At 59.1% G+C, this 23,676-nt stretch overlaps 3 protein-coding genes across 30 annotated transcripts in view; 2 read left to right on the plus strand and 1 right to left on the minus strand.

Annotated features, from left to right (window-relative positions):
- The window catches only part of COL18A1 (collagen type XVIII alpha 1 chain), a 36,401-nt gene extending 29,599 nt beyond the window's left edge, over positions 1-6,802 (plus strand). For all 3 annotated transcript variants that reach the window (XM_085065882.1, XM_085065880.1, XM_085065881.1), the window contains 26 exons: positions 12-74; positions 187-213; positions 307-351; positions 472-534; positions 865-900; positions 971-1,060; positions 1,192-1,221; positions 1,325-1,351; positions 1,512-1,574; positions 1,706-1,780; positions 1,874-1,909; positions 2,031-2,084; positions 2,303-2,368; positions 2,587-2,658; positions 2,846-2,879; positions 3,006-3,068; positions 3,158-3,201; positions 3,296-3,418; positions 3,512-3,665; positions 3,763-3,836; positions 3,916-4,044; positions 4,198-4,233; positions 4,419-4,679; positions 4,763-4,960; positions 5,243-5,358; positions 5,440-6,802. In XM_085065882.1, the coding sequence (XP_084922008.1) occupies positions 12-74; positions 187-213; positions 307-351; positions 472-534; positions 865-900; positions 971-1,060; positions 1,192-1,221; positions 1,325-1,351; positions 1,512-1,574; positions 1,706-1,780; positions 1,874-1,909; positions 2,031-2,084; positions 2,303-2,368; positions 2,587-2,658; positions 2,846-2,879; positions 3,006-3,068; positions 3,158-3,201; positions 3,296-3,418; positions 3,512-3,665; positions 3,763-3,836; positions 3,916-4,044; positions 4,198-4,233; positions 4,419-4,679; positions 4,763-4,960; positions 5,243-5,358; positions 5,440-5,653 (2,193 nt within the window). In that variant the 3' untranslated portion in view covers positions 5,654-6,802. The remainder of the gene's footprint in view (positions 1-11; positions 75-186; positions 214-306; positions 352-471; positions 535-864; positions 901-970; positions 1,061-1,191; positions 1,222-1,324; positions 1,352-1,511; positions 1,575-1,705; positions 1,781-1,873; positions 1,910-2,030; positions 2,085-2,302; positions 2,369-2,586; positions 2,659-2,845; positions 2,880-3,005; positions 3,069-3,157; positions 3,202-3,295; positions 3,419-3,511; positions 3,666-3,762; positions 3,837-3,915; positions 4,045-4,197; positions 4,234-4,418; positions 4,680-4,762; positions 4,961-5,242; positions 5,359-5,439) is intronic.
- SLC19A1 (solute carrier family 19 member 1) lies at positions 6,597-13,442 on the minus strand. 4 transcript variants are annotated; one of them, XM_085065909.1, is made up of 6 exons: positions 13,144-13,442; positions 9,399-9,697; positions 7,964-8,711; positions 7,575-7,767; positions 7,350-7,491; positions 6,597-7,255 (listed from the first exon to the last, which is right to left on the minus strand). In XM_085065909.1, exons 2-6 carry the CDS (start codon positions 9,609-9,611, stop codon positions 7,067-7,069), a joined length of 1,485 nt encoding a protein of 494 aa, XP_084922035.1. In that variant the 5' UTR covers positions 9,612-9,697; positions 13,144-13,442; the 3' UTR covers positions 6,597-7,066. The 4 variants fall into 4 exon arrangements, with proteins under 4 accessions (XP_084922035.1, XP_084922033.1, XP_084922034.1 ...); XM_085065907.1 differs by lacking the exon at positions 13,144-13,442 and adding an exon at positions 11,999-12,219; XM_085065908.1 differs by lacking the exon at positions 13,144-13,442 and adding an exon at positions 10,714-11,915.
- The window catches only part of PCBP3 (poly(rC) binding protein 3), a 54,431-nt gene continuing 43,228 nt past the window's right edge, over positions 12,474-23,676 (plus strand). For 14 of the 23 annotated variants that reach the window (XM_085065888.1, XM_085065895.1, XM_085065901.1 and 11 more), the window contains exons 1-4: positions 12,914-13,057; positions 16,838-16,928; positions 21,781-21,855; positions 22,999-23,104. In XM_085065888.1, coding sequence (XP_084922014.1) covers positions 23,039-23,104 — 66 coding nt within the window. In that variant the 5' untranslated portion in view covers positions 12,914-13,057; positions 16,838-16,928; positions 21,781-21,855; positions 22,999-23,038. Of the gene's footprint in view, positions 12,616-12,913; positions 13,058-13,649; positions 13,827-14,646; positions 14,780-16,837; positions 16,929-21,780; positions 21,856-22,997; positions 23,110-23,676 lie in introns of those variants that run through there. The other 9 variants (XM_085065903.1, XM_085065906.1, XM_085065897.1 and 6 more) reach the window with 8 other exon arrangements.

Here is a 23,676-nt window from a genome sequence, read left to right on the forward strand (position 1 = left end):
CCTGCATTTAGGGTGACATGGAGGGCTCAGGGGTGTCATTCACCCCTGGACCACCTGGACCTGAAGGACCACAGGTAGGGCCGTTCCTGCCCCTTCCCTCCTTGCTGTCCTGGGGTCCCTGGGACATTCCCTGCCATCATGTCCCCTGCCATCACCCAATGCTCACAGTCCCCTTGTTGCTTACAGGGTGTGCCTGGACTGCCAGGGGTGAAGGTGAGAAACCCTTCCAACATCCTCCTGGCTCCATCCATGTAGGATGCCTGCAGGCAGCCTGTAGGGATCCCTCTGACACCTCTTTCCTTGCAGGGAGAGGTCGGCAGCCCCGGACAGCCCGGCTTGCCAGGGCCAAAGGTAGGAGCACTGGGAGATTGGGATGGCTTTGTGCCAGCACTGGGTGTGCAGGGCACTGGGCAGGACCCCTGTGCTCCCCAGCTTGGGGCTGCATCCTGCCCTTTCCCACTGCCATTGCAGGGAGATGCTGGCATGCCTGGAGTGGATGGCCGCCCTGGCCTGGAGGGCTTCCCTGGACCACAGGTAGGAGCCTCAGCCCCCAGTTCCAGAAAAGCCCCCACTCCCAGCAGAGCATCCTTAATTGCCCCTTAATTCCCCCTCCCTGCTTTGGGACCTGGCTCAGCATGTGCCAGGGGTGCCCACACTCCTTAGGACTCTGTCCCTATCACCCTGCCACCGTGCTGGCCACCACCTCCACTCAAAATTGTCACAGCCTGGCTCATTGCCTGGGCTTTGGAGGCAGAGGTGGGGTGGTCTGAAGGATTTTTGGAGCCAGAGGTGGGAGGGGGTCTCCACTTGTGAGCCAGAGTCCAGCTCCATGTGGTGCTCACTCCTTCCTGCTCCCCTTTCCAGGGACCCAAAGGTGACAAAGGCAGCGCCGGTGAGAAGGTAGGTGCCACCAGGCTGGGGACAGGGACCAGCCAGTGGTGGCCGTGGGCTGATGGCTTGTGTCTTCCAGGGAGAGCGAGGCCAAGATGGTGTGGGACTGCCCGGCCCCCCTGGCCCACCTGGTCCCCCTGGACAGGTCATCACTGTTTCCAGTGAAGATGTAAGTGGTGGCACCTGGCATCAGCACAGGGCAGGGGAAGGGATCTTCCCAGCAGCCATCATGAGGGAGACCTCGCCAGCAGCTCTGACCTTCAGAGCCAAAAAAACCCCTCATTTTGTTTCTTTTTGCAGAAGTCTTTGGTGGCTATCCCTGGTCCAGAGGTAGGTGCCCTCCTGCCACCTGTGCCCACGCCTCAGCAGTGCCAGGAGGGCACCCTATTTTTTGGAAAGAAGGGGTTTGTTCTCTGTTTGCTTCTCTCTGCAGGGCAGACCAGGCCTCGCTGGCTTCCCGGTGAGTTGGTGACACATCTGGGGACCACAGGGGTGGCCCTGGTGACAGCTCTGGTTGCTGGTCCTGCTGTGCTTTGCTGCAGGGTGGTGGTGACAGAGGGGTGTTTGGGGCCTGCCTTTGGTGGGTTGGGAATGACGTGGGCTCTGTGTCCTTCCTGCAGGGTCCAGTGGGACCGAAAGGAGACCAGGGGTCAGCTGGTCCCCAGGGTGCCCCAGGACTGAAGGTAACTGCTCCAGGCCACCTCCATCCCGAGGCGTGGTCACAGTCCTGGTCCCCCATTCAGGCCTCACCAGCCCTGTCATGGGAGGGAGCCTGGTCCTTTCATGTCCCCTGCCACCTCCTCTTCTCTTGCAGGGGGAGAAGGGCGAGCCTGGCGTCATCATCAGCCCTGATGGGACTGTGGTCACTGCCAAGGTGAAAGGAGAAAAGGTGGGTGCCTGGCAGGAATGGGGGGCACATCCCCACGGGACAGGTGCCCGGTGGTCCCAGTGGTGATGCCCTTTCCCTCTCCATTGTTTGCAGGGGGAGCCGGGGCTGCGGGGCCCGACGGGACCATCGGTAAGTCACCATCACCATCCTCCTTCTATCCCAGAGGAGGCTTGGGAACGATCCCAAGCAGAGGGGGGCAGGGGGTGCCCCCATACTGAGCACCCTCATCCTCGTCTTCTCTCCCTTGCAGGGTCCCCCGGGACGAGCAGGGATGAAGGGAGAGATCGGCTTTCCGGGCAGACCCGTAAGACCTACTCCCGGTTTGTTTGTGTCCTCGGCCATCGCCTCCACCGCATCCCCCTCCCCGTTTGCACGTCCTGCACCCGCTGAACCCCGAACCCTGCCGTGTCCCTGCGGGATGGGGCGGTGCCGGGGTGTCAGAGGTGACTCTGGAGCATCAGATGTGACAGCAGGGGCTGGCAGGGGGATAGGGATGAGGCTCATTGTGCTGCTCATCCACAGGGACGTCCTGGCATGAACGGGCTGAAGGGCGAGAAGGGTGACCCTGCGGATGTGCTGGGCATGAGGGTGAGCACTGCTGTGACCCCCCGGCTGCTGGCCCTGCAGGGTGGGGGCCACACGCCCTGAGGGTCACTCCAAGAACCCCAATCCCTTAGGCAAAGGGCACGTCTCCTTCTCTCAGGGGCTGGTTGCCCCTCTGGGGCAGCGCAGGGCTCCCATGTTCCCCTCTGTGGTGGGGACTGTCCACTTTGCAGGACTTTGACACATCTCCTCTTCCCCCATAGGGCCCCCCCGGCCCCCCAGGACCCCCTGGGCCCCCTGGACCACCTGGCAGCATAGTCTACAACAATGGCAATGTGAGTATCAGCACGGTCACCATGAGGGACATGCTGGTGACTGGGTCTCTGGCTGCCTGGAGGGCACAGAGGATACTCTGGTGACATCCTGGCCAGGGCTGCCACATGGGACTGTCACCAGCACTGGGGGGAGGGGGTCTCCGAGGATGCTGCAGTTTCTGCAGCCACTTCCTTTGTATCCCCACAGACCTTCAGCGACTCCAGCCATCCAGCGTTCCCAGGTAAGGGGGTATCCCTCTCCCAGCCTCCTCTGGGCACTTTGGGGAACCTCAGCAAGGCAGGGTTGGGGGGAAATCCCTTTCCTTAGAGCTGCAGCTCTGAAATGGCATCTCTGCTACTCTCCACAGGCTTCCACCAGTTCCCAGGACAAAAGGGAGAGAAAGGTGACACTGGACCCCCAGGACCCCCAGGTAGGTGACTGGTCTCCAGCAGCAGAATGGGGCAGGTGGTAGCTTGTGCCCATCCCAGCTCCTCTCCCCTCCTCTCCTTCTCTCCACAGGCCACTTCCCCTATGACCCAAGTCACTTCGGTGCCAGTCTGCGGGTAAGCCCTTTGCACACTGCCAGCTGGAACCCAGTGTGATTTGGGGTACCCAGTGCACCCCAGCTGCTCATCCTAAGGCTGTGCCATCCTGCAGGGTGAAAAGGGGGATTCAGGCCCCAAGGGTGAGAAGGGCGAGCCGGGCAGCACCCCGCTCTACGGTCCTGGTGTCTCTGGGCTGCCAGGGCCTCCAGGGCCCCAGGGATACCCTGGGCTGCCGGTGAGTACCCCATGGGCTGGGGAGCAAGGAGGGCATGGCAGGGGTGGCATCCCTGGAGGTTTGCTCCAACAGACGTTCTCTCACACTGCCTAGGGTCCCAAGGGGGACAGTATTGTTGGGCCACCGGGGCCTCCAGGACCTCAGGGTCCTCCTGGTATCGGATATGAGGGGCGGCAGGGCCCCCCTGGCCCTCCTGGCCCCCCTGGCCCGCCAGGTCCACCCTCCTTCCCAGGTCCCCACAGACAAGGTGAGTACCTCCTCTAGTGGATCCCTCCCTGCACCTCTGCATTCCTGCTGCACACCCATGCTGCATCCCTCTCCATCTCACCCTCCTTCCCCCCTAGCCGTCAGCATCCCTGGACCCCCGGGACCACCAGGACCCCCTGGACCACCAGGCACCAGCGGGATGTCCTTGGGGGTGAGTCGGGGCTCTGGGCAGGGGTTGCCTGTGGTGCAGGCAGCTGATCCCTGAGCCCTGCTCTGGGCTGTGCCTGCAGCTCCGGGCCGTGCCCACGTACCAGGCGATGCTGAGTGCCGCACACGAGCTGCCCGAGGGCAGCCTCGTCTTCCTGACCGACCGGCAGGAGCTCTACGTCCGCCTGCGCGGGGGATTCCGCAGGGTGCTGGTGAGTGAGGGGGATCGGAGGGGCACCCCGGCCTGGGCTGCATCGCCTTGGGGGCTCGGTGGTCACTCTCCGTGACACTTGGGGGTCCCCCCACCCATGCGCGAGGAAGAGGAGAGGGGGGCAGCTGGGATCTGATATGCCATGCCCTTGCAGCTGGAGGAGCACAACCTGATCCCCAGTTCAGCTCTGGTGAGTCCTCTGTTCCCCACGCACATCCTCTCACCTCCTCACCCCTGTCCTCCATCCTCATACATCCTCATCCCACCCCCAACCATCTCCATCCATCACCAACCATTATCAATCCCCATTCCCAACCATCCCCATCCCCACTTGGGGCACAACCACCCCCCCTTAGTCCATGTCCCCCTCCCCAGGACAACGAGGTGTACGACAAGCCGCCCACCCTCCGCTACGCCGGCTCCCAGCCCCGCGGGCCCCTGCACCCCCTCCGCAACCACGTCCCCTCGCCCACCGCCCGTCCCTGGCGTGGGGATGAGGTGGTGGCCAACCAGCACCGCCTGCCTGAGCAGCCCCTGCTGCACCACCAGCACGAGCTCATCAATGGTTACTACATCCACCGCCGGCCAGATCCAGCCCCTGTGGCCGCCCACGTGCACCAGGACTTCCAGCCCGCCGTGAGTGCCGCGTGCCAGCCGAGGGGAGCTGATGGTGGCGGCCAAAGCCACGTCCCTCAAGCCCTGTTGTCCCCTCTTGGCAGCTTCACCTGGTGGCCCTGAACAGCCCGCTGAGCGGTGGCATGCGGGGCATCCGGGGCGCCGACTTCCAGTGCTTCCAGCAAGCCCGGCAGGTCGGGCTGGCCGGCACCTTCCGCGCCTTCCTCTCCTCGCGCCTGCAGGATCTCTACAGCATCGTGCGCAGGGCCGACCGCGCTGCCGTCCCCATTGTCAACCTCCGGGTATGTGCGTCCCTGACCCCTTCCCGACACATTCTGAGCTCTGAGGGGTCGTAGAACAAGATCACAGAGTTGTTATGGTTGGAAAAGATCTCTTTAGGATCATCGAGTCCAACCATTAACCCAGCACGGCCAAGGTTTGGCTTGTAGATCATACCAAAGCCCCCATCCATTGTGAAGCATCCCCTTCCTGGAGGCCGCTTGGGCTTGGAACTGCTGGGATGCTCTTGAAGTGCAGGCAGGGCTAAAGCCCCTCCTCCTCCATTTTCCCACCCTTCCCACCAGGATGAAGTGCTCTTCAATAACTGGGAAGCCCTTTTCACGGGCAGTGGGGCCCCACTGCGAGCCGGCGCCCGCATCCTCTCCTTTGACGGCCGGGATGTCCTGCGGGATGCGGGATGGTGAGTGCAGGACTGAGCTTGGAATAATGGGGTTTGGAGCATGGCGGGGCAGCAGCAGCCTCCCAACTTCTGCCCTTCCAGGCCGCAGAAGAGTGTCTGGCACGGCTCGGATGCCAAGGGCCGGCGATTGCCCGAGAGCTACTGTGAGACGTGGCGGACAGAGGAGCACGCGGTCACCGGCCAGGCTTCCTCACTGGCCTCTGGAAAACTGCTGGAGCAGGTGGCCAGCAGCTGCCAGCACGCCTTCATTGTCCTCTGCATCGAGAACAGCTTCATGACTGCCGCCAAAAAGTGACACCCGCCCTGGCACCCCCTGGGTACCCCCATGTCCCCTAGGAGGGTCGGGCCAGCCTGCACCCTGGCACCCCTGGGCCCCTCAGCCCCCTCCACGTGCCTGCTCTCACCCCGCAGAGCTTCCTTCTCCCACAGACCTGAAGCCAAAGAGTATTGCCACGGCCCCTGCCCTGGGTTGGCAGGGGCTCAGGTCCCACCCATGGCAGGGCAGCCATGGGCTGGCTGCCTTCCTCCTCCTCCTCCTCTCACTCCTCTTCTAATTCCTAATATTTAACCACTTCAGCTTCTTCCCCTCCCTGCTCGGATGCTCTTTTTGGGGTGGCTTGGAGGATTCTTGGCAGGGAGGTTTCAGTGCTGCCATGCAGGGTGTCCTTCCCAAAAGCCTGTGGGGGCTCTCACCAGCCTCCTGGCTATGCGCTGTCCTCACCAGGACCTGGGGCTTGCACCCAAATCCCTGCTGCTGAGGCCACGGGGTCTTCTCCAGCCAAAACCCCAGCATCCCACCCAAGGGACTGTGCTGTGGCAGTGCCAGGGCTCCCCCAGATGGTCTCCATCCTCCCCAGGTAAGGACCATCCCGTCATCATCCTCACCTTTAACCCCAGCCAGCAGAGCTCTGGTGGGGGTCTGATCTCCATCCCCTCCACGCACCCTCGGGACCCCCAGCTGTACCCCCACAGTCACAGCCAGCCCAGCACAGGTACTGGGGTGATAGGGTGGCCCTGAGGTGTGGCTAAGCGTGCCCTTGGCATGTGTTTCTCTGTGTGTGTGCGTGTTGAGCACGTGTGGTACCGAGGGTAGGCACTGCCATCCCCCCTCCCTGTGTCACCTTTGCTGGGCTCAACATGGTGAGGGTGCAGCAAAGCTGGTTGGAATTGGTGTGGGTAAATCCAAGGTGCTAAAAAAAAAAAAACCAAAAAAAAGAAAAGGAAAGAAAACAGAGAAATTTGTAACTAGCTTTTTTTTGTTATTGTATGGAAATTATTACCATAAAAGCTGTGCGAGTCACACGGTCTCTATTTCTTACAGTCTACTGTATTTTGTGTAATTAATGCAATTTAAAGCCTGTGGATCTTTATATTATTTTTTGTTGTCGGTTGTGTCCTATAAACCATTTTCTAAAGGCACTGAATAAAGAAACATCCTCTTGTAGCCTGGCTCTGTGCCATGATGGGGATGCAGCGGGATGGGGTCCCCATCCATACCCCTGCGTGGGACACAGTGGTGGCACCATGGGAATGCTGCCCCCTGCTCAGTGTGTGGGGACAGGGAAGGGCCACGGAGCAGAAAATGTGTCCCAAGGGTTACACCCTCAACAGACCAGCACCAAGGGCCAGCAGTGGGACAGGAGACCAAGCGCACGGTGACAATGACGATGCTCACTCAGGGAGCCAAGAGCCAGCCACGGTGTCACACTCAAGCTCGCACAGTGCCCAGCTCTGGGCTTTTCTCCTGTGCTGGAATCTCCAAGGGGAGCTGACATGGCTCCTGGGCCAGCGCCAGCTCCGCTGGCCGCCTGCGGTGGCTGTGCCGGATGCCCACTGCGATGGCCGCCACCAGGTAAACCACAGCCAGCAGCGTGAAGTAGCCAAAATACACATAGAACTGCAAGAGAGGAGAGAGAACAGCACTTGGAGCCCTCCCTTCATCCCACACCATTCAGGGACTACCTCCATCCCAGGTGCTCTCCCATCCCTACCTGGGGATGCACGGATAAGCCCAAGCCCTTCTTGTCAGCCACGATGACGGTGATGGTGGTCTTCAGCACGGTGGCGAAGAAGGTGTTGACACCGAAGACCAGGGCGCAGAGCTCTTTGGAGAGGGAGGTAGCGATCTGAAAACTGGGAAAAATGGGAGCGCTGGTGAACCCCTGGTATCAACCCAGCTGCCAGGGGGGGAGTGGGACCCCAGGAGCACCACGCACGTGGCAATGGGCACCAGGAACTGGTGGGAGCCGCGGAAGAGGATGTAGGTAGCATAGCAGAGCCAAATGTTGGTGGTGGAGTTCATGAGCAGGAGCAATCCCGCCTGGAATGCAGTCACCACTCCGATCACCAGGTGTGACCACAGCGTCCAGCGGATCTTCATGTAGCCAGCAGAGAAGGAGGTGATGGCTCCTGGGGAGGGATGAAGGATGCTGTAAGCACCTCAGGGATCACCTGCCCTACCTAGGCTGGCACCCAGCCCAGTGATCATCATGCCATCCCCAGTGCCAAACCATCAAAAATTCCATAAGGACCACCATTCCCAAAGGGTGCAGTGGGATGGACTGTCCCCCCACACCCCCAGCGTCCCCATCCTAGGCCAGCTTACCCAGCAGTGTGGCAGCAGCATCCACCCCTCCATTGTACACCCGGCGGCTGTCTGTGGTGGGAGAGATCTCATTCCAGAGGATGTGTGCATAGTACAGCATCAGGTAGTACCCAGCCGAGTTGAAGATCCACCACAGGGACCAGAGGCGGAGCTGGGGCTGCTTGGCCAGCACTCCCAGCTCCCGCAGCATACGGAACAGCACCATGTCCCGCCAGCCCTGTGTGTCCCTCTTGCTGTCCCCCCCGGCCATCCTGTCCAACTCGGTGGGCACAGCCGCTTCGCCAGCCGCCCCGGGCCGGTTGAAGAAGAGGCTGCGCCGGGGCCGCTCCAGGAAGAGGGTGAGGATGAGGCCGAAGCTGACGAAGCCCAAGGAGACGTAGTTGAGGGTGATGAAGCGGACGCCGCCCAAGGTGACACAGAGCTGGCCCAACACAGAGCTGGTAAACACCCCCAGGAGCACAGAGGAGCGAGAATAGCTGGCCATCCGCTGGTAGCGGGACGGGGCGACCAGGGAGAAGATGTAGGAGGAGTAGGCGATGCGGGCGGCCATGGTGATGCCGTAGAAGAACTCCATCATCTGCATGGCCAGGACAGTGGTGCCCAGCACCAGCAGCAGCCAGATGGAGATGTGGCTCATGCTCTGCAGCACCAGCACGGGCTTGTAGCGCAGGTAGTCGGTCAGCAGGAAGATGGGCACCAGCACAGCCATGTAGGAGTAGGACAGCACCGGCGTGATCATGTTGGTCACCTGCCGTGAGGGCAAGGAGGGCCTGAGTGCTGGGTACATCCCAGGTAGTGCCCCCCAGCCTGCGGACCGTGTGGGCACCAGCTGCTGACCTCCATGGCAGCACCTCCTCAGGGAGGAATGTCACCAGCAGCGCACTCGGCTGGGGGTCTGGCTGAGCCTCGGCCCCTTCCCGTGCCGGAATGCAGCGTTCCCACAGACGCAGCAGCCTGCTGGGATCGGGGCCAGCATCCCTTGGGTGGGAGATGATGACACTGTGGCCCCTCCTCGTCTAACCCCATCGCTACCAGGAGCCTGGCGGTGCACCGTGCCATTGTGGAAAGGTCTCCCCAGTGGGATGGGGCATGGCTTCTCCCAGCCCAGTGCCCTCCCACCATCCCACAGGCTGCTCAGGGGTCACACACTGCCCCCAAGATCAGTTGCCAGCCTGGGCATGAGATCTTATGCCAGGGAAGGTTGAGCCTGGAACTTAAGGCACAGGGTGACCTCACAGCCAAGTGACAGAAGGACGCACACCACACCCCTTCCCCACAAAAAGCACCACCATGAGTCACTGCATGCCACCATGCCCAGAGCATGACACCCCCGTGCACCCCAGAACCATGGAGGGATGCTCTGGGCAGCCCCAGCATGGTGACCACAGCCGGAAAGGGGGATACCAGGGTGGCAGACAGGGTGCCCACAGCTCACCTCTGCCTTTGTGAATTTTTCATCCTCCAGGAGATAAGGGGTGATGAAGCTCTCCCCGGGCCGGATCTGCGTCATGAAGCCATAGAAGCAGAGGTAGAAGACTTGTAGCTTCCAGCGCTGGTCTGGCACCGTCTCCGACGCCGGCTTTTTGGTACCATCACTCTTCTTAGGCATGGCTCTGCAGCAGGACAGCAGCATTATCCCAGGAGCCATCAGCTACACAGGCTCTGCCGGACCACGCAGCCCCTCTCTGTCCGCAGGCGCTCTCGGACGCATGGAAAACCAGGGCGCTGCAGTTTCTGTGGAAAAAGCAGCATTTGGCACAGGCTCAAAATTCCTCCAGAATCGCAAGGCAAATAAATACCACTACCTTCACCCCAGGAGATGTTCTGGGAAGAAGAAAAGCAGCCGTGCGTCTCGCTGTGCGAAAGCAGGGGGGGTCATTTCGGGCGGCATTCATACATCACGTACATCCGGTGCCTGGATGCATGGAGCATCTGGATCCACAGTGGTGCATCCTTGGCTCCCATCACCTCCTTTTCCTCCCCATTAAGACCCAGTGGGGTTTTGCCACTTGCTGGAGCAATGCATCCCTCTGAGCTACAGACGCAGGGGCTCGGGAATGCAAACGCCCTGTGCCGGGGATGCTCCGGAGGGAATGGCACCAGGAATGTACTGGCTGTGGAAATGAGTTAATGTGCACACCGGGCACAGGGCCGCCCGTGTTACTCAGTAGCTGGGGTGGTTGGCAGGATTTCAGCTGAGCCGCAGGCAAGTGGCTGCCCCTTGGCTCCTCCCGGTGGGACACAATGCCCAGCCCGGGGAGAATGCAAAATGCCACGAGATTCGCGGTCCAGAGGGGGATTAAAAGCTCAAATCCTGAGGTTTGGCTGCAGGAAAGCTGGCAGCACCAAGAGACCTGATTAGCAGTCACGGGATGAGGGCAGGGACAGGAGAAAGCCTGGACTGGGTGTCCTCCCAGTGCTCCCCACTCACACATGAAGTCACCAATGTGACTTTTCATACCATAAAATTCCACGTATGCGAATCCACGCCACGGGAGCAAGGTCTAGAGACCTGATTACCCTGATAACTGCTGAACAGCTGATCACAGTCATTAAAAAGTAACTTCATGGTCCCAGTCTGTGTCCCACTGGATCCTGCATGGTGAAACTGGGGGATAATTCCCCCCACTGCTGCTGGATAACACAGGACTAATGGGGACATGAGACAGCACCAGTGCTAGCAGGGGAAAGCTGGAGGTGACCAAACCCCATGGGAAGCCAAGTGCCCGTTTGCCCCAGTGAGAACTCACCGCTCCAGCAGTATTCCCACAGGATTTCAGCAGTGGTGCCTGAGTACCACCAAAACACTCACGTCCCAGAGCTCACGGCTGAGCCCCTGCATCTTAAACAGATCCCTGGGGATCAAGGCAGGCACTCACTCACTCGCTGGCCAGCAAACCAGTCCGGCACTGGCCGGAGCACTTGCCCCCCTGCTGTGGCAGGAAGGGCAAGGGGCAAGGAGCAAGGGCTAACAGACGCCAAACATCCACCCCAGCGTCGTGCCATGGCCACTGCCAGCTACAAGCACCTGCACTCTGCCCCATCACCTACTTGTTCCCAGGCCAGGCTGTGGATGGCACCTGCAGCCACCGCTTGCTGTGGGCCAGCCCTCACCACGTGTACCAAGACCCCTGTGGGATGTTTGCCACCCTCTGCTCCCCATTTCCTGCCATGTCCATCCAGGAGGGATACACACATGCACTCCTGGCCCACGGGAAACCATTCACACTAAATCCAGGATGCAGCTCCATGAAACTGCTCCGTTCCCAGGAGCACTGGCTCCTAACTCCCTACACACGAAGGGACTCCAGACCAGGACCCATCTGCCTGAGCCCAATTCCGCTCTCCCAGGACATCCATGGAGCTGCTCTGCTCGAGGCGAGTGGGCATGAGTCGCAGGGAATGCTCCATCCTTCATCCCTAGCGCAAGCCAGAGAGCAGAGGAAAGAGGGAGGAGATAGGAAGAGGGAGGGATGGGGAGCAGAGCCGTTGCGTTATCACCGTGTGAACCTGTTTATCAGCGGGTTATCAAGGTGTGACCTTGACAAGGATAACTGCCACGCTGCACACCGCTGTCAGCCCGGGATCACGGGAGACAGGGGTGGCCGAGCTCAGGCTTGGCTCTCCGCCGAGCCACTGGCACCGTGGTCCAGAGGAGACAGCCCTGGGGTCGGGGGAATGCTCTCCCCCCGGTGACACACAAGTGACACGGCCAAGGCACGATTTGTTCTGTGGGGAGCTGCCACGCCGAATGGCAGTGCGCGACTCCCTGGGGCACCTTCCCTACAACAAGGAGTGCGAAGCTCCTAAAATACACCGCGTGGGCACCTCTTTGCCTCCCAAGGGATGGGCGCTGCGGCGTGGTTTGGGGCGCACGTAGCGGAGGATTTTGGAGGGACGGGCGGGACGTGGCGCCTGCTCACCCTGGAACAGGAGCGGGGGCACGCCACATCCCCAGCACCCGGGGGAAACACCACCGCGGGCAGCCCGGGCACGCCACCGCCCCGGGGACACCGCGCACCCCGCTCCCCGTACCTGGCGGGCGGCGGGCATGGGCGCTGCGGGCCGGGGCAAGGCGGGGGATCCCGGGGCTCCCCGGCGCTGCCCTCGCCGGATCCGCGGCGAGCCCGGCACAGCGGCAGCAGGAGCAGGAGCAGGAGCAGGAGCAGGAGCAGGATGTGGGGGCACCTCGGGAAATGTAGTCGCGGCCCACTAGTACAACTCCCACAATGCAGCGGGCGGCAGGAAGGGGAGGAGGCGCGGGAAGAGGACGAGCCCGGCCACCCCCGGGACGGAGCGCCGCCGGCACTCGTGTGTCCCACACGGGGACAAATCCCCCTCCGGCAGCATCGCGGGGGCATGAGGGACGCCCTTTCCCGCTCCCCTCAGCCGGGCTCAGCTGCTGGCCCGTCTGCCGTGCCCTCTGGCCTGCGGGGCCCGCGGGACGCTGCCCCCGCCTCGGCTCCCCCCGCTGGTTTAACTGCTCGGATGTATTTCTGCACCCCGTTCGTTTCCTGAGGGCGGACTTGTTCCTGTCTGGGCTGTGCCACATCCCAGAGGGTCCCGGGCAGTTGCCCGCTGTGCTCCAAGCAGAGTTCCCGAATTTTCTCATCCCCCCCAGCCCAGCCTGGCAGCAGGGAGTTGCTCATGGGGTGAGTTTCACCCCCGAGAGTTGCTCGTGGCGTGAGTCCGGCCATGAGGACAGGGAGGGGCTGAAGGACAGCCCTGCGCTTCTCCCGGAAGGAATAGCATCCGTGGAGCCCCCCGAGAATCGGGTCCCGGAGCTGGTGCCCCATCTCCCGGGAGATGACGCATCTTCCGAGGGCATCTTCTCTCCCCGCCTTTCCTCCCCCTTTGCCCGCACCCACCCTGCCAGAAGCAAATGCAACCTGACAGGGCTCGGCTATTCCGCTGAAATATTTATATGTTCCCGCCTGGAAGTGCGGCAGCAGGATCCCAGACGGCCGGGGACCGTCACACACACACACACACACACACATACACACCCGCCCCACCCAAGCCAGCCTGGAAGGGGCTCAGGCAGCCGCCTGGATATTCCCACCCGCAGGCTTCCAGCCTTACTGAGCCCCACAAGTGGTCCTGGGGAGGGTGGCCAGACCACAGCAGACGCGTCCGCCAGCTCCCTGTCCCCACCCTGTCCCTCCCCCGGGCAGTCGGACCTGTCTCTCCATCGCTGGGTGGTGGCAGGGTTAGGTCCCTTCCTTGTGTGCAGACGGGTCTGGGTGCTGGAGCTCCGCAGGGTGTGGGTCCGGAGTGATGCTGTGCATCCCGGCAATGCCAGCACCTTGGGGCAGAGCCATCCTCAGCAGTGTCACCTGGGACTCCCCCCAGCCACCACAGGGCAGGGGCAGAGCTGGTTTAGGCAGGAGATGTAGTAGGGCGAGGGCAGTGAAGGGGCGGGGGCAAGAGTAGGGGGAAAAGCAGGAGCTGGGACAGGGGAGAAGCAGGTTTAGGGGCAGGAGTAGGGGGAGCTGAGTGAAGGAAGGGCAAGAGCAGGAGCTGGGGCAGGGGAGGAGCAGGTACAGCTGCGACAGGGGCTGCATTAGGGAGAGGGTACTGGAGGGGCTGGGGCAGGGAGCAAGTGCGGAGTAAGGGCTAGAGAAGGAGTTGGGGCAGGGGAGGAGCAGGTTTAGAGACAAACAGGGGCAGGAACTGTGTCTGGGACGGGAAGGGACGGGGCAGGGGAAGGAAGTCGGGGGGGCCGGACAGATCCGGGGGGGTGGCGGCCAGGGCTGGGCGCACCCGCTCGGCTCCGGCTGCCACCGCCCCTGAGTCAGCCCTGTCACTCCCCCGCCCTGCCCCAGCCCTGCCTCCGTCCGTCCGTCCGTCCGTCCGGACACAGGTAGGGTTTTGCCTTCCCCGGGGCGCTGTGTTTTGGGCATGGAGGGGCCGGGATGGAGCTCCCAGTCCGGCAGGGGCACCCCGGCACCTGGAGCGGGGATGGAGAGTCCCCCGTGCGGGGACGCGGATGGGTGTGGTGGCGGCGACATCGGGGCGAGGCGGCTCCCGGTGCGGCATCACTCCGGGGAGCGGAGGGCGTGCACCCACCGACCCAGTCCCCCGTGTCCCCCCTGTCCCCAGGAGGTGCCCCTGTGTGCTGCCCGTCCCGGCTGAGCGGCTCTGCGAGGCTGCTGGGAGTGTTCGGTCCCTGGCTTCCAGCCTTAGGAGGCTGCCGGGCTCTGCTGAAACAAGCCCTAAGTCCTGTCCCCGCTTGGGGACAAGCAGGGGTCTCCAAGGGGAGCAGCTTTCCGAACCTCCCCACTCGCCACTGCAGGGAGAAGTGTGCATGGCGATGGCGGGGATGCTGCATGGCTTTGGGTGAGAACATCCCGAGGGGTCCCAAGGCGTGTTCCTGAGCTCTGGCTGCTGGGTTTTAGCTGCCAGCACCCATGGGGTCCCACGGGTGTCAAGCTGGTGGTGAGTTATGGGTGCATGCTGCAGATGTGGTGGTCACCAAGCAGTGCAGATGCAGCCTCAGCATCAGTGCTGGTGGGGGAGAAAAGGGGTCCCAGGCCTCCAAACTTCCCCTCTAGCTGGGCAAATCATCTCCTGGGAGCCCATTTCCCCAGGAAGGACTTTTCTGTCCTTCCTGCAAAATTAGAATCATTGTAGAATCGCAGAATGGTTTGGGTTGGAAGGGACCTCAAGACCATCTAATTTTAAGCCAGGGCTGCCACCCACTTGGTCATTGGGCTGGTTCTTCAGCACGTGCCTCGAGGGAATACTGGGTGCCCTGCACTGGGGATGCTTCCCACTGGAGCCACCACCCATCATCACACAGCAGGCTCAAGAGGGGTCAGTTTATTCAGCTCTCACTCCTGGGGGAGCGTTTATTTGCCCATCTCCTTTCAGCAGGTCCTCCCAGGGTCTGGGTGAGACCTTTCTGCCCCATCCTGGGGTCCATGCAGCAGCCCAACCCTGTGCAGCATCCTCTGACAAGCGCTGCACTGCAGAGTATCCATCCCCACCCCATGCGGATGCTGCATGGCCCCCCGGGAATTGCTGCAGGGCTTCCCCCAGTCCTGCACGCAGCAAACCCAGGGCAGGTGGGGCAGCTTGGGGCCGTGGTGTCCCAGGGTTTCCCATGGTGCTGGGGATGTGGGGGGAAGCTGGCTGCTGTGGCATGGATCGGGTGTTCCAGGATTTGCAGGCCTGGATGGATCGTGCTGTCCATCCTTGGGAGAGCGGAGAGCATCTGTGCATCCTTAGGGATGTGGTGATGAGGGACAGGGTGTCCTGGTGGGACATACAGGATGCTGCACTAGGGTGGGCTGGCAGGTGCACAGGGATCCCCCAGGGTGGAGGGCACACTTAGCAGCCCCCAGTGCAGACTGTATGAAGCAAACTGGGGTGGAAAACCCTGCAGGAGGTGAAGAATCTGTTTAGAATCTCTGTGACCTAATCCATGCTTTCAAGGAGCATTTCCACAGCACCCTGTGGGAGGAAGCAAAAGGGAAATCCCTGTCTGAGCTCACTTGAAATGTCCGGGGCAGATCCATGCAGATGCCAAAACTGCTGCCAGACTGCTAGGGTGGGTCAAGTGATGCTTAGGTCGATGGAGCTGTGGCAGGAGGCTCCAGCCCAGGTTAGTGGGTACCAATATAACCCCCAGCACCTTTCCCTTCCCTTTTGGATGGCCCCAGGAGAGGCTGGGCTTCTTCTGGGGCCCTGCACAGCAAGGCTGCAGTGCTGCAGCCACCCCTGGGTGGACCTTCACTCTCAGCCCTGGGCAAGGAGCATCATCCTTCATCCTCCTGCTCAGTAATCCTTGTGCCCACTGCCACAGCCACAGGTTGAAGCTCCCACCTTTCCACTCTGCAGGAATAAGTCAATTGTCATCAGGTTGGCAGGAAAGCTGGGTGCTGGCACCTCTCTGTCTGCCTGCAGGAAAGAAAACCTCCTTTTAGCACAGAAATTCCCACCTGTCCCCCAGGGGCTGTTTTCTGTCAAGGAGGGAAGATGGGATTCTCCAGCAGGCTGATTCTCCCTATTTTGGGGAAAGCCCATCAAGTCTTGGCACACTGGACAGTGGAGATCCCATTGGAGCTATGGGTGGTTTGGTGGGTTCCTAAATAAAACTAGGACCCAGGAATACAGGAATCAAGAGCTTTCCCCCCAAAACAGTGAAACAAAGAGCTTTAAATTTTCCACCTTATTTTTTTGAGTTGTGTTTTCCCTTTGGTGGACCGCAAACATTGTCCTGTTTGCTGGGCAGGCTTTGTGGTGGGACATGTCAAAAGAAATGCCATTCCCCAGGTGGGGGCATGTGTTTCCAACCCCATTTGGTCTGTCAGCAGCCCATCACTAGCATGTCCCCCTCCCTGCCTTTGCTAGGGGAGTGTTGGCATCATGTCCACCAACCTGGTGGGTGCACACAGTGGGAAGAGCTGACACTGAGCAGAGGAGGAGAAAGGATCTGCATGGGAGGGCAGCCAGCCAGCTTCTGCCAGGAAAGGGTTAATCCTGGAGCTCTAGCTCTGGTATCCTATTGCTGGTACTTTGGGTAAAAGCTTTTTTGGCTCTGTTTCAAGGGCATCAGGCTGGAGGATGACTCATGCATCCCTGCCACCAAGGAGCAAACCCTCTTGTCCCTACTTTCCCAGCACAAGGTGATGATTTCCTGAAAATCCAAGTGCCCTGGAGGGCTCTAGTCATGCCCTAGAGGACTCTGGTCAGCTGGGTTGGGAAAAGCTGCATCTAGGACTTGCTTGTCCTCAGGGAATTGGGGTGGTGACATCTCTGGCATGGGTTCTGGGTGATGTTCAAATGTTTGTGTGGGGACCTGCTGCGGAGGGCACATTGTTTGGAGGATGCTTTTGCCCCATAACTGACCTTCATCCCTTTATTCCACAGGGAAAGAGCCACCTATCCAGCTGCAGCTGCACCCTCCTGACGCTGCCAGATGTGCCTTCACATTGTGCTGCTCCCAGAACCCACTCTGGAGGTGAGGAGGTGGAATGGCCACACCACAGGCCTGGGGCTGTCCTGGGGACTCTTTGGGGTGATGGTGGCATGTCCCCCATGGCACAGGTCACATGGGTATGGGGGCATTGACACTATGGGGATACCACCATGGACCCAGGGATATCATCACTGTGGGCACCACCATGGAGTGCTCCCTTTTAATCCAGGTGATGATCTGTGATGAGGTCCTTGCTGCCCATTGTGCTCTGAAAAGGATAAAAATGAGGCTTTTCGGTGATGGCAGTGGGTGGGGACATCCAGGGAACATCTCCTCTCTTTTGTGCAAGCAGAAAATGGAGGGCTTGGAAAAAGTTTTGAGGTTTCAGGGTGGAATTATTTCATGCCAGACAGCCCAATCCATCTCTGGAGTGACATGGCCTGGGGCAGGAGCTGGACCAGAGACCTCCAGAGATGCTCACTTGCTCTGTGCCTCTAAGCTTTCCTTAAAATATGGAAACAATTCCCTGTTTAAAGGCTTTTCTTGGACTGATAACATGAATGCAGGGCATGATAACATGAGCTCAGGCTATCTGGGAAATTAGGTTTTCCCTGGGACAGTGTAGCTCCATGGGGCAGGCAGGCTTGTCCATGGTGGTTTCCTTTGTGACTCAGCTTCCCCACCTGGAAAATAGGTTTTTCTGGGGTTCCTGATGTTGTGCCCCACTGGTGGGTGTTACACCTCATCCAGGACTTCTCCAGGCTCTGCTGGCTATCCATATGCAGGGTGCAATCCAAACCCAGATGCCTCACATCCCAGCCTGTACCTTTTCCATCCTCTCCCTTCCAAGCGTTTCTGAGGGCTCTCATGCCTTTCCTCATCAGCTCTCCCACCTTGGAGTTTTCTGAGCAGGGCTGACAATATCTGGTGAGACATTTGTCCCTTGCAAGGACACAGGAGGAGTTTTCCAGCCCTTAAGCAAGGGAAAAGGGGACACAAGAAAGGAAGGAGGGAAGGATAAATAGCCACAACCCAGAAGAAAAATTTGCTGATCATCTCACTCTCCATGGCCTCTGGAGCAGAAGGAAAATGAGTTGCAGAGGATCGGCTGCTTGTGGATGGCCCTGGGAGAAGGACTGGGCTGTGTGTCCTTGGGCTGACCTCTGTTTTGGGGTCTTTTGGGCAGAAACACCTTTCTGAAGGACACAGGGTGAGCGTGGCCACGGGTGATGTCCCTGGTGGGATCTGCTGTGGGGCTTGGTGCCAACCCGAGTGCATTTGACATCATTTGACATTGCATCATTCCCAGTCCTTCTGGGGATGTCTGTGTTTTGGGAAGTGTTTTTGTCTCTCCAGATCCCATCCTGAGGGCCTGGACTAACCCACTCCAGAGGACCTAATCTTTCTCCAGCAGTGAGGAAGGGCCAGGGATTCCACTGTGGGTAGTCTGCCTCATCCCAGTGGCTGCTCCTCCATCTTCCTACACCCACCAAGGGCCTCTCAGTCTTGAAGAAGCCTCAGCCCTTCATGGCTGGAGAGCATTTTGGAAGTTTTAAGAGCTCACCAGATGTGGTCCCCCATGGAGATGCCAACTGCCGTGTCTCCCTGCACAGGGCACTTAAGGCTGACCTTGCTGTGACCTAAATGTCTGCTTGTCCCCAAACTGGGTGTCCAAACTCCTGGTGCGGCCTTCCCCACCCTCAGGGATGCTGGGATCCCTCTGGATGATACTGAGTTTGCCAGAGGAGGGAGGAAAAGGTGGAATGTTGAGCTTGCCCCCCTCGCCAACCGATTTGTCCTCTAGGAGATTAGTCCCTTCCCTGGCTTACGGGGGGATTTGTGGCTGCTCCATCTGCTCAAACCCAGCAGGTCAGAGGATGCCAGGGAGGAGCAGCCTGAGCCCAGCTGCTGTTTCCACTCCCAGGCATCCCAGGGAGAAGGTTCACCCTTCTTTTGGCCATTTCTGGCTATATCTGTTGGAAAGGAGCAAAAATCCCTGGAGCTAGGCAGGTGAAAATCATACTTGTAATGGGGTCTAGACCCAAGAGTGTTTGCTGATACAGCTGGTGAAAACCATGTGGAGTAAAGTCAGTGTTTTTAAGCTGGTTTTTAGGCTGGTGGAAAGCCTTGAGGATGCTCCAGGATCACCCCTTTCAGCCAGGATAGTTGCAGGGAGATGATTTCCCTGTAAATCCACTTGGCCTTTGGGAAAGCAGGCAGGTGAGTGGGGAGAAGAGCATCTCATTGTGGGCTTTCCCACACTGCCAGGGATTTGGGGGGGAAACAGGGGTGTTTGCTGGCTCACAAGTACTTTTAGAGCCAGGTTTTCCTGAGGGGAAAACTGGGAGGCGATAGGAGCAATGCAGAGCTCTCCCTTCTCCTGCTCCATCACTCCTGTCTCGTCACCAGGTGCCAGTGGAAGGTGGTGGGTAGTGAGGAGGCTGGAGGTGAGTTAGGGAAGAGCTTATGACAAGTGGGTTTAGGCAGGCTGGATTTATAGGGACTGACTGAACTAGGTTTGTGGAAGCGTGGGGGAGCTGCTGGGTGATGCTAGGGGCTGGGGCATTGCTGAGGGCCATCCTACTCCCAGGATGTGGAGACCCCAGGACACAGGAACCTTTTCCCATGCCCGGATGCTAGCCTAGAGCAGGTCTGACGTGCTGCTGGACCCAGGAATGTGCTCCCCACCATGCTGCTGCCTTTTCACAGGGTATGGGGCAGCGTGGGACCCTACCAGACCCCCGCAGCTCCCAGAAAGCACTAATTTCTCTTTCAACGTGGCAGAAAATCACAAACGAGGCAGATTTGGGCAGCGTGGATGAGCTGCTGAGATGCCAACGCCGTGGCCATCCAGCTCGCCCACCCCTGCAGAGCCCAGGGGTGACCAGTTCCAGCCCCCACCTCCGTTCTCCTTCCCTTGCTGTTTGGCCAGGAACACGATGGAGGCTGCCAGGTGTCAGCTTGGAAATCTTTTAACTTTCCCTCGTCTCCCCAAATGGACAATGTCTCCGCTCATTAGCTACCCGCCCAGGGGGCAGATGTCAGCTCTGCTCATGGCTTTTCTCAGCTCATCTCTGCCCAGGCTCCTGACGGCTCCGTAGCGCTCAGGTCCCATCACGTCACCAGGGCTCTGCCCGCCGGGCTGCCCCTGTGCCAGCCCAGCAGCACCTCCCCTCCGACCCCCACCCTGGGCTCACTGCCTCCCCCTCCTCACCAGCGGGTTTTGCAAGGATTTTTAGTTAAAAAGCTGGAAAATCACAGGCACCGGTGACACTCTGTGTGTGTGTGCGCAGAGCTGGAATTGGTTTTCCTCGCCCAGGCAGCGCCTGGGAGGAGAAGGCAACTCTGAAGGCTGCCCATTGAGGCTGATGCATCCCGACAGCTTGTTCACTGGGACATTAAAATCATTGCCTCTGTCTGCGTGAAACACCCGGGCAGGCGGATGATGGGAACACAGGTCAGGGGAGGATCCTTCTCTCCCTGCACGGGGAGCGGCAGCGCGGAGAACCCCGGAACAAAACGGATCCTGGCAATGGGGGGGCTGCTGCATCCCCAGTGGAGGGGAGGGGAGTTCTCTCCAGCGCCAAGGGGGCTGGCAGCCTGGGGGGACAATGCAGATGGAGCCATCTTACTGATATTTCTGTCTGTGGGGTGTACTATAGGTCAGGGTTTGGTGGTATGGTGGAGAACATCCCCATCCCATCCCATCCCATCCCATTCCAACCATTTCCACCCCGTTCCCATTCTCATCTCACCTCATCCTGTCCCCATCTCTCACTACTGCGCAGCATGTCTTCCAAAAGACCTTGAATTGTCCCTGGAGGGTCACAGCAAAGCAAGAGGACTTCTCCAAGCTCTCCATGCTCTCTGCAGAGCTTGGACGTCACACAAAGTGCCCCATGATCCCAAACATCCCAGGGAAGGTTCCCCATGGGCATAAACAGCCAAGGACTCACTGGTGAGGGGAAGTTGAAGTCCCGAGTGTTCAGAGAGGCAGGATGGGTGTTGGAGCAGGCTTTGGTATTTTTGGGAAGGGGGAGTGGTATGGAGTAGGAGATGTGGTATTTGGAATGGTAGCATAGAGCATCCTACTCTACGCTGCCATGGATCAGGAGATGGAAACTTTTGGTGGGATGAGCTTACTGGTGCTTCTGCTGGCACCAATGCATGCTTCACTGGAGAGAACAACCAGGAGAAAAGTATAATTGATTCCTTTGCTTGTACTGTTGGGTTACTTGAGGTTCACTCTTTGTGTTGTCCCAGTATGTCCCCAATGTTATGGGACACACAGGTGTGGGGGTGCCTGCTGCAGGACCACAGGGTCATGGCTGGGATGTCCCCTGCTGTTTGGTGATGGAAGGGGTGGGGTGTAACAAGGAGCAGAGCTGCTGAGGGATGGACTTGTTATGGATTAAGAAAACTTCTAACAAATTCCTTAATGCGGTGTTCCCTGGATGCTAAGCCTTGTCTTGGGATAAACTCCAACTTAGGACCTGGAAGACCAATGCAAGTCTTTTCCCCCATGAATTTGTGGGGTGTGGTTTGATGATTTGTGCTCATGCTGGCTCTGGGAAGAAGAATTGGGATTTCCTTGCCACCCCTTGTCCTTCCAGTATCCTAAATCCTTGCCTGGGCTCTCTTTTCATGATTATGTTGAAGAAGTTGATGCCGTGGTCAGGATTTTTCCTTCTTTTTTTCAACCCTGGAATCAGTGACCAGCAATTTGTACTGATTAGAATAAAACAATTACCAAGGACTCGTCTGTTCTGGGCCCATTTGCACTCCTGCTTCCCTGTTCCCTGTGTGGCCAGCAGTGCTGGGAGGATGCTATTGTGGATTCTGGGTGGGGGAGCTGCCTGGGTTCCTCAGGATGCTGAGATGTGCTGTCTTCCAGATCCTTCCCTGCCTTCTCCACTGCTGACCCCCAGCTCCACAGGATCCCCGACCTGTCCCTGCAGGTCCTCCAACGGTGAGTCACAGTTTGGGGCTTCCATCCTTTCCAATTTTTTATTGTTGGGCAGAATCAATGGGACAGGGTGTTACTATTGCAGCCACTGCTGGGATTTAAAATGTATCTGGCTTGTGTAGGCTCAGTGGAGAGGAGGGAAGTCCCTCAGGGTCCATCCCAGGACCTGTGCTGCTTGCAGGTGACACCAGCTGGGGATGCAGCCGCTATCTTGGAGGACATGGAGAGAACTACTGAGGGAAAAAACATGAATTCTGAGGACAGCTGGTTGCTGAGAGAGGCTGTACATGCTCCACTCTTGGAGGTTTTCAACCCCCAAAGGGATAAAGCCCTGGGCAGCCCCCTCTGATCTCTGTGCTGACGCTGCTGTGAGCATCAGTAGGACTGAAGACTGATCTCAGGAGGTCCCATGGGCTCCCCTCCCACTGACAGGCTCCTTCCCAGGGCAGGGAAGTGCCCAGGTCACTGGGCATGAGCATGGAGGTTGCTGAGTCACCAGGAAGAGAAAGGTTTTCCCTGTTAACACACAAAGACCCTCAGCACACTAAGAGCAGTACCAACTCCAAGCAAGGGGTCTGCAGCTCACCCACCCTGCTGCCCAGGGAATATTTTCGGCAGTGGAGAGGTTTTCCTGCCCTCTGGCTCTCAGTTTATTAGTGGCTGAGGCTGCTCCATTGATTGCATTGACGAGTAGTGCACGCCCCAGTTAACTTATTGGGAGCAGCAACAAAAATACAGCTGGCACTCGGCACCCATGGCACTGAAACGTGCTGGATTCTTTCCATCACCCTTGCATTTCTGCAGGAAAGAAAGAAAGGGGCAGGACCACAGGCAGGTTACCACAGAGGAGGACTGCTGGGCTGTGGTCACCTGGGGGGTCTCTCTGCCATCCCAGGGATCCCCTCCTCCACAGGATGGTTTCCCGTGGTTGGTGGATGCTGCGGATCTGCCCAAACCTGTTTGGAATGTAGCGAAAAATACAAGTAATGCTTGCCTGCCCCAAACACAACCTGGAGGCGATGCTCCTGATCATTTTCCCCCGAGCCCCAACCCAGTCTGTGTTTTATTTCTCTCTGAAGTTCACATTAAGCAGCTTTGGTGTGTCTTTGTGCCATGCCTTAACCTCTGCTGTGTCCTGGCCTGCAGGCTCGTGCCGTGGACTGCTGGATTCTCCCCCGTGCTCAGCATGCCCTTTTCTGGTGCAGCCAGACCCTCCCAGGAATCACTCTGGAGCTCGAGGCCAATCTGCAGGGTAAGGTAAGGTCCTCTCCTAGTCATGCAGTCCCAGAATGGTTCGGGTTGGAAGGGACATTAGAGCTCATCTTGTTTCACAGGCACACCTTCCACAAGCCCTGTCCAACCTGGCCTTGAACACTTCCCAGGATGGGGCAGCCACTGCTTCCCTGGGCAAATCCTGGGAGGAGGGGTCTTTGCAGCCCCCTTTGGCTGTAGAACACCTGCAGGGAGGGTGCTGGGGCCTCTCTCCTCATCCATGCAGGTCTCCCATTCCACTGTCTCTGCCCTCGCCGCCTGCTTTCCGCCACACTAGCCATTCCATTAAAACCAGTGAAAGAGCTAAGCTGGGAAGTGCAGAGACGGGGTGATTTTCATCAGCCACTCTGCTTTTGTGACGAAAATAGATCTGCAGTCGCCCCAGGCCATCATATTGTCCCAGGCATTGACTGGCACGAATGGATGGCGGGGCAACATTTTCCATTAGTGGAGAGGAGGACGCTCGTCTCTGAGGGAGAAGACAGCTCCATAAAGCAGAAATGTTGTAGCGACAGACGAACCCACTTCTCTCCCATTCCTTTTAGAAGTGTC

The sequence above is a fragment of the Lichenostomus cassidix genome, chromosome 7 (assembly GCF_008360975.1).
Source record: "Lichenostomus cassidix isolate B80296 chromosome 7, HeHo_3.0, whole genome shotgun sequence".
Classification (NCBI taxonomy): Eukaryota; Metazoa; Chordata; class Aves; order Passeriformes; family Meliphagidae; genus Lichenostomus; species Lichenostomus cassidix.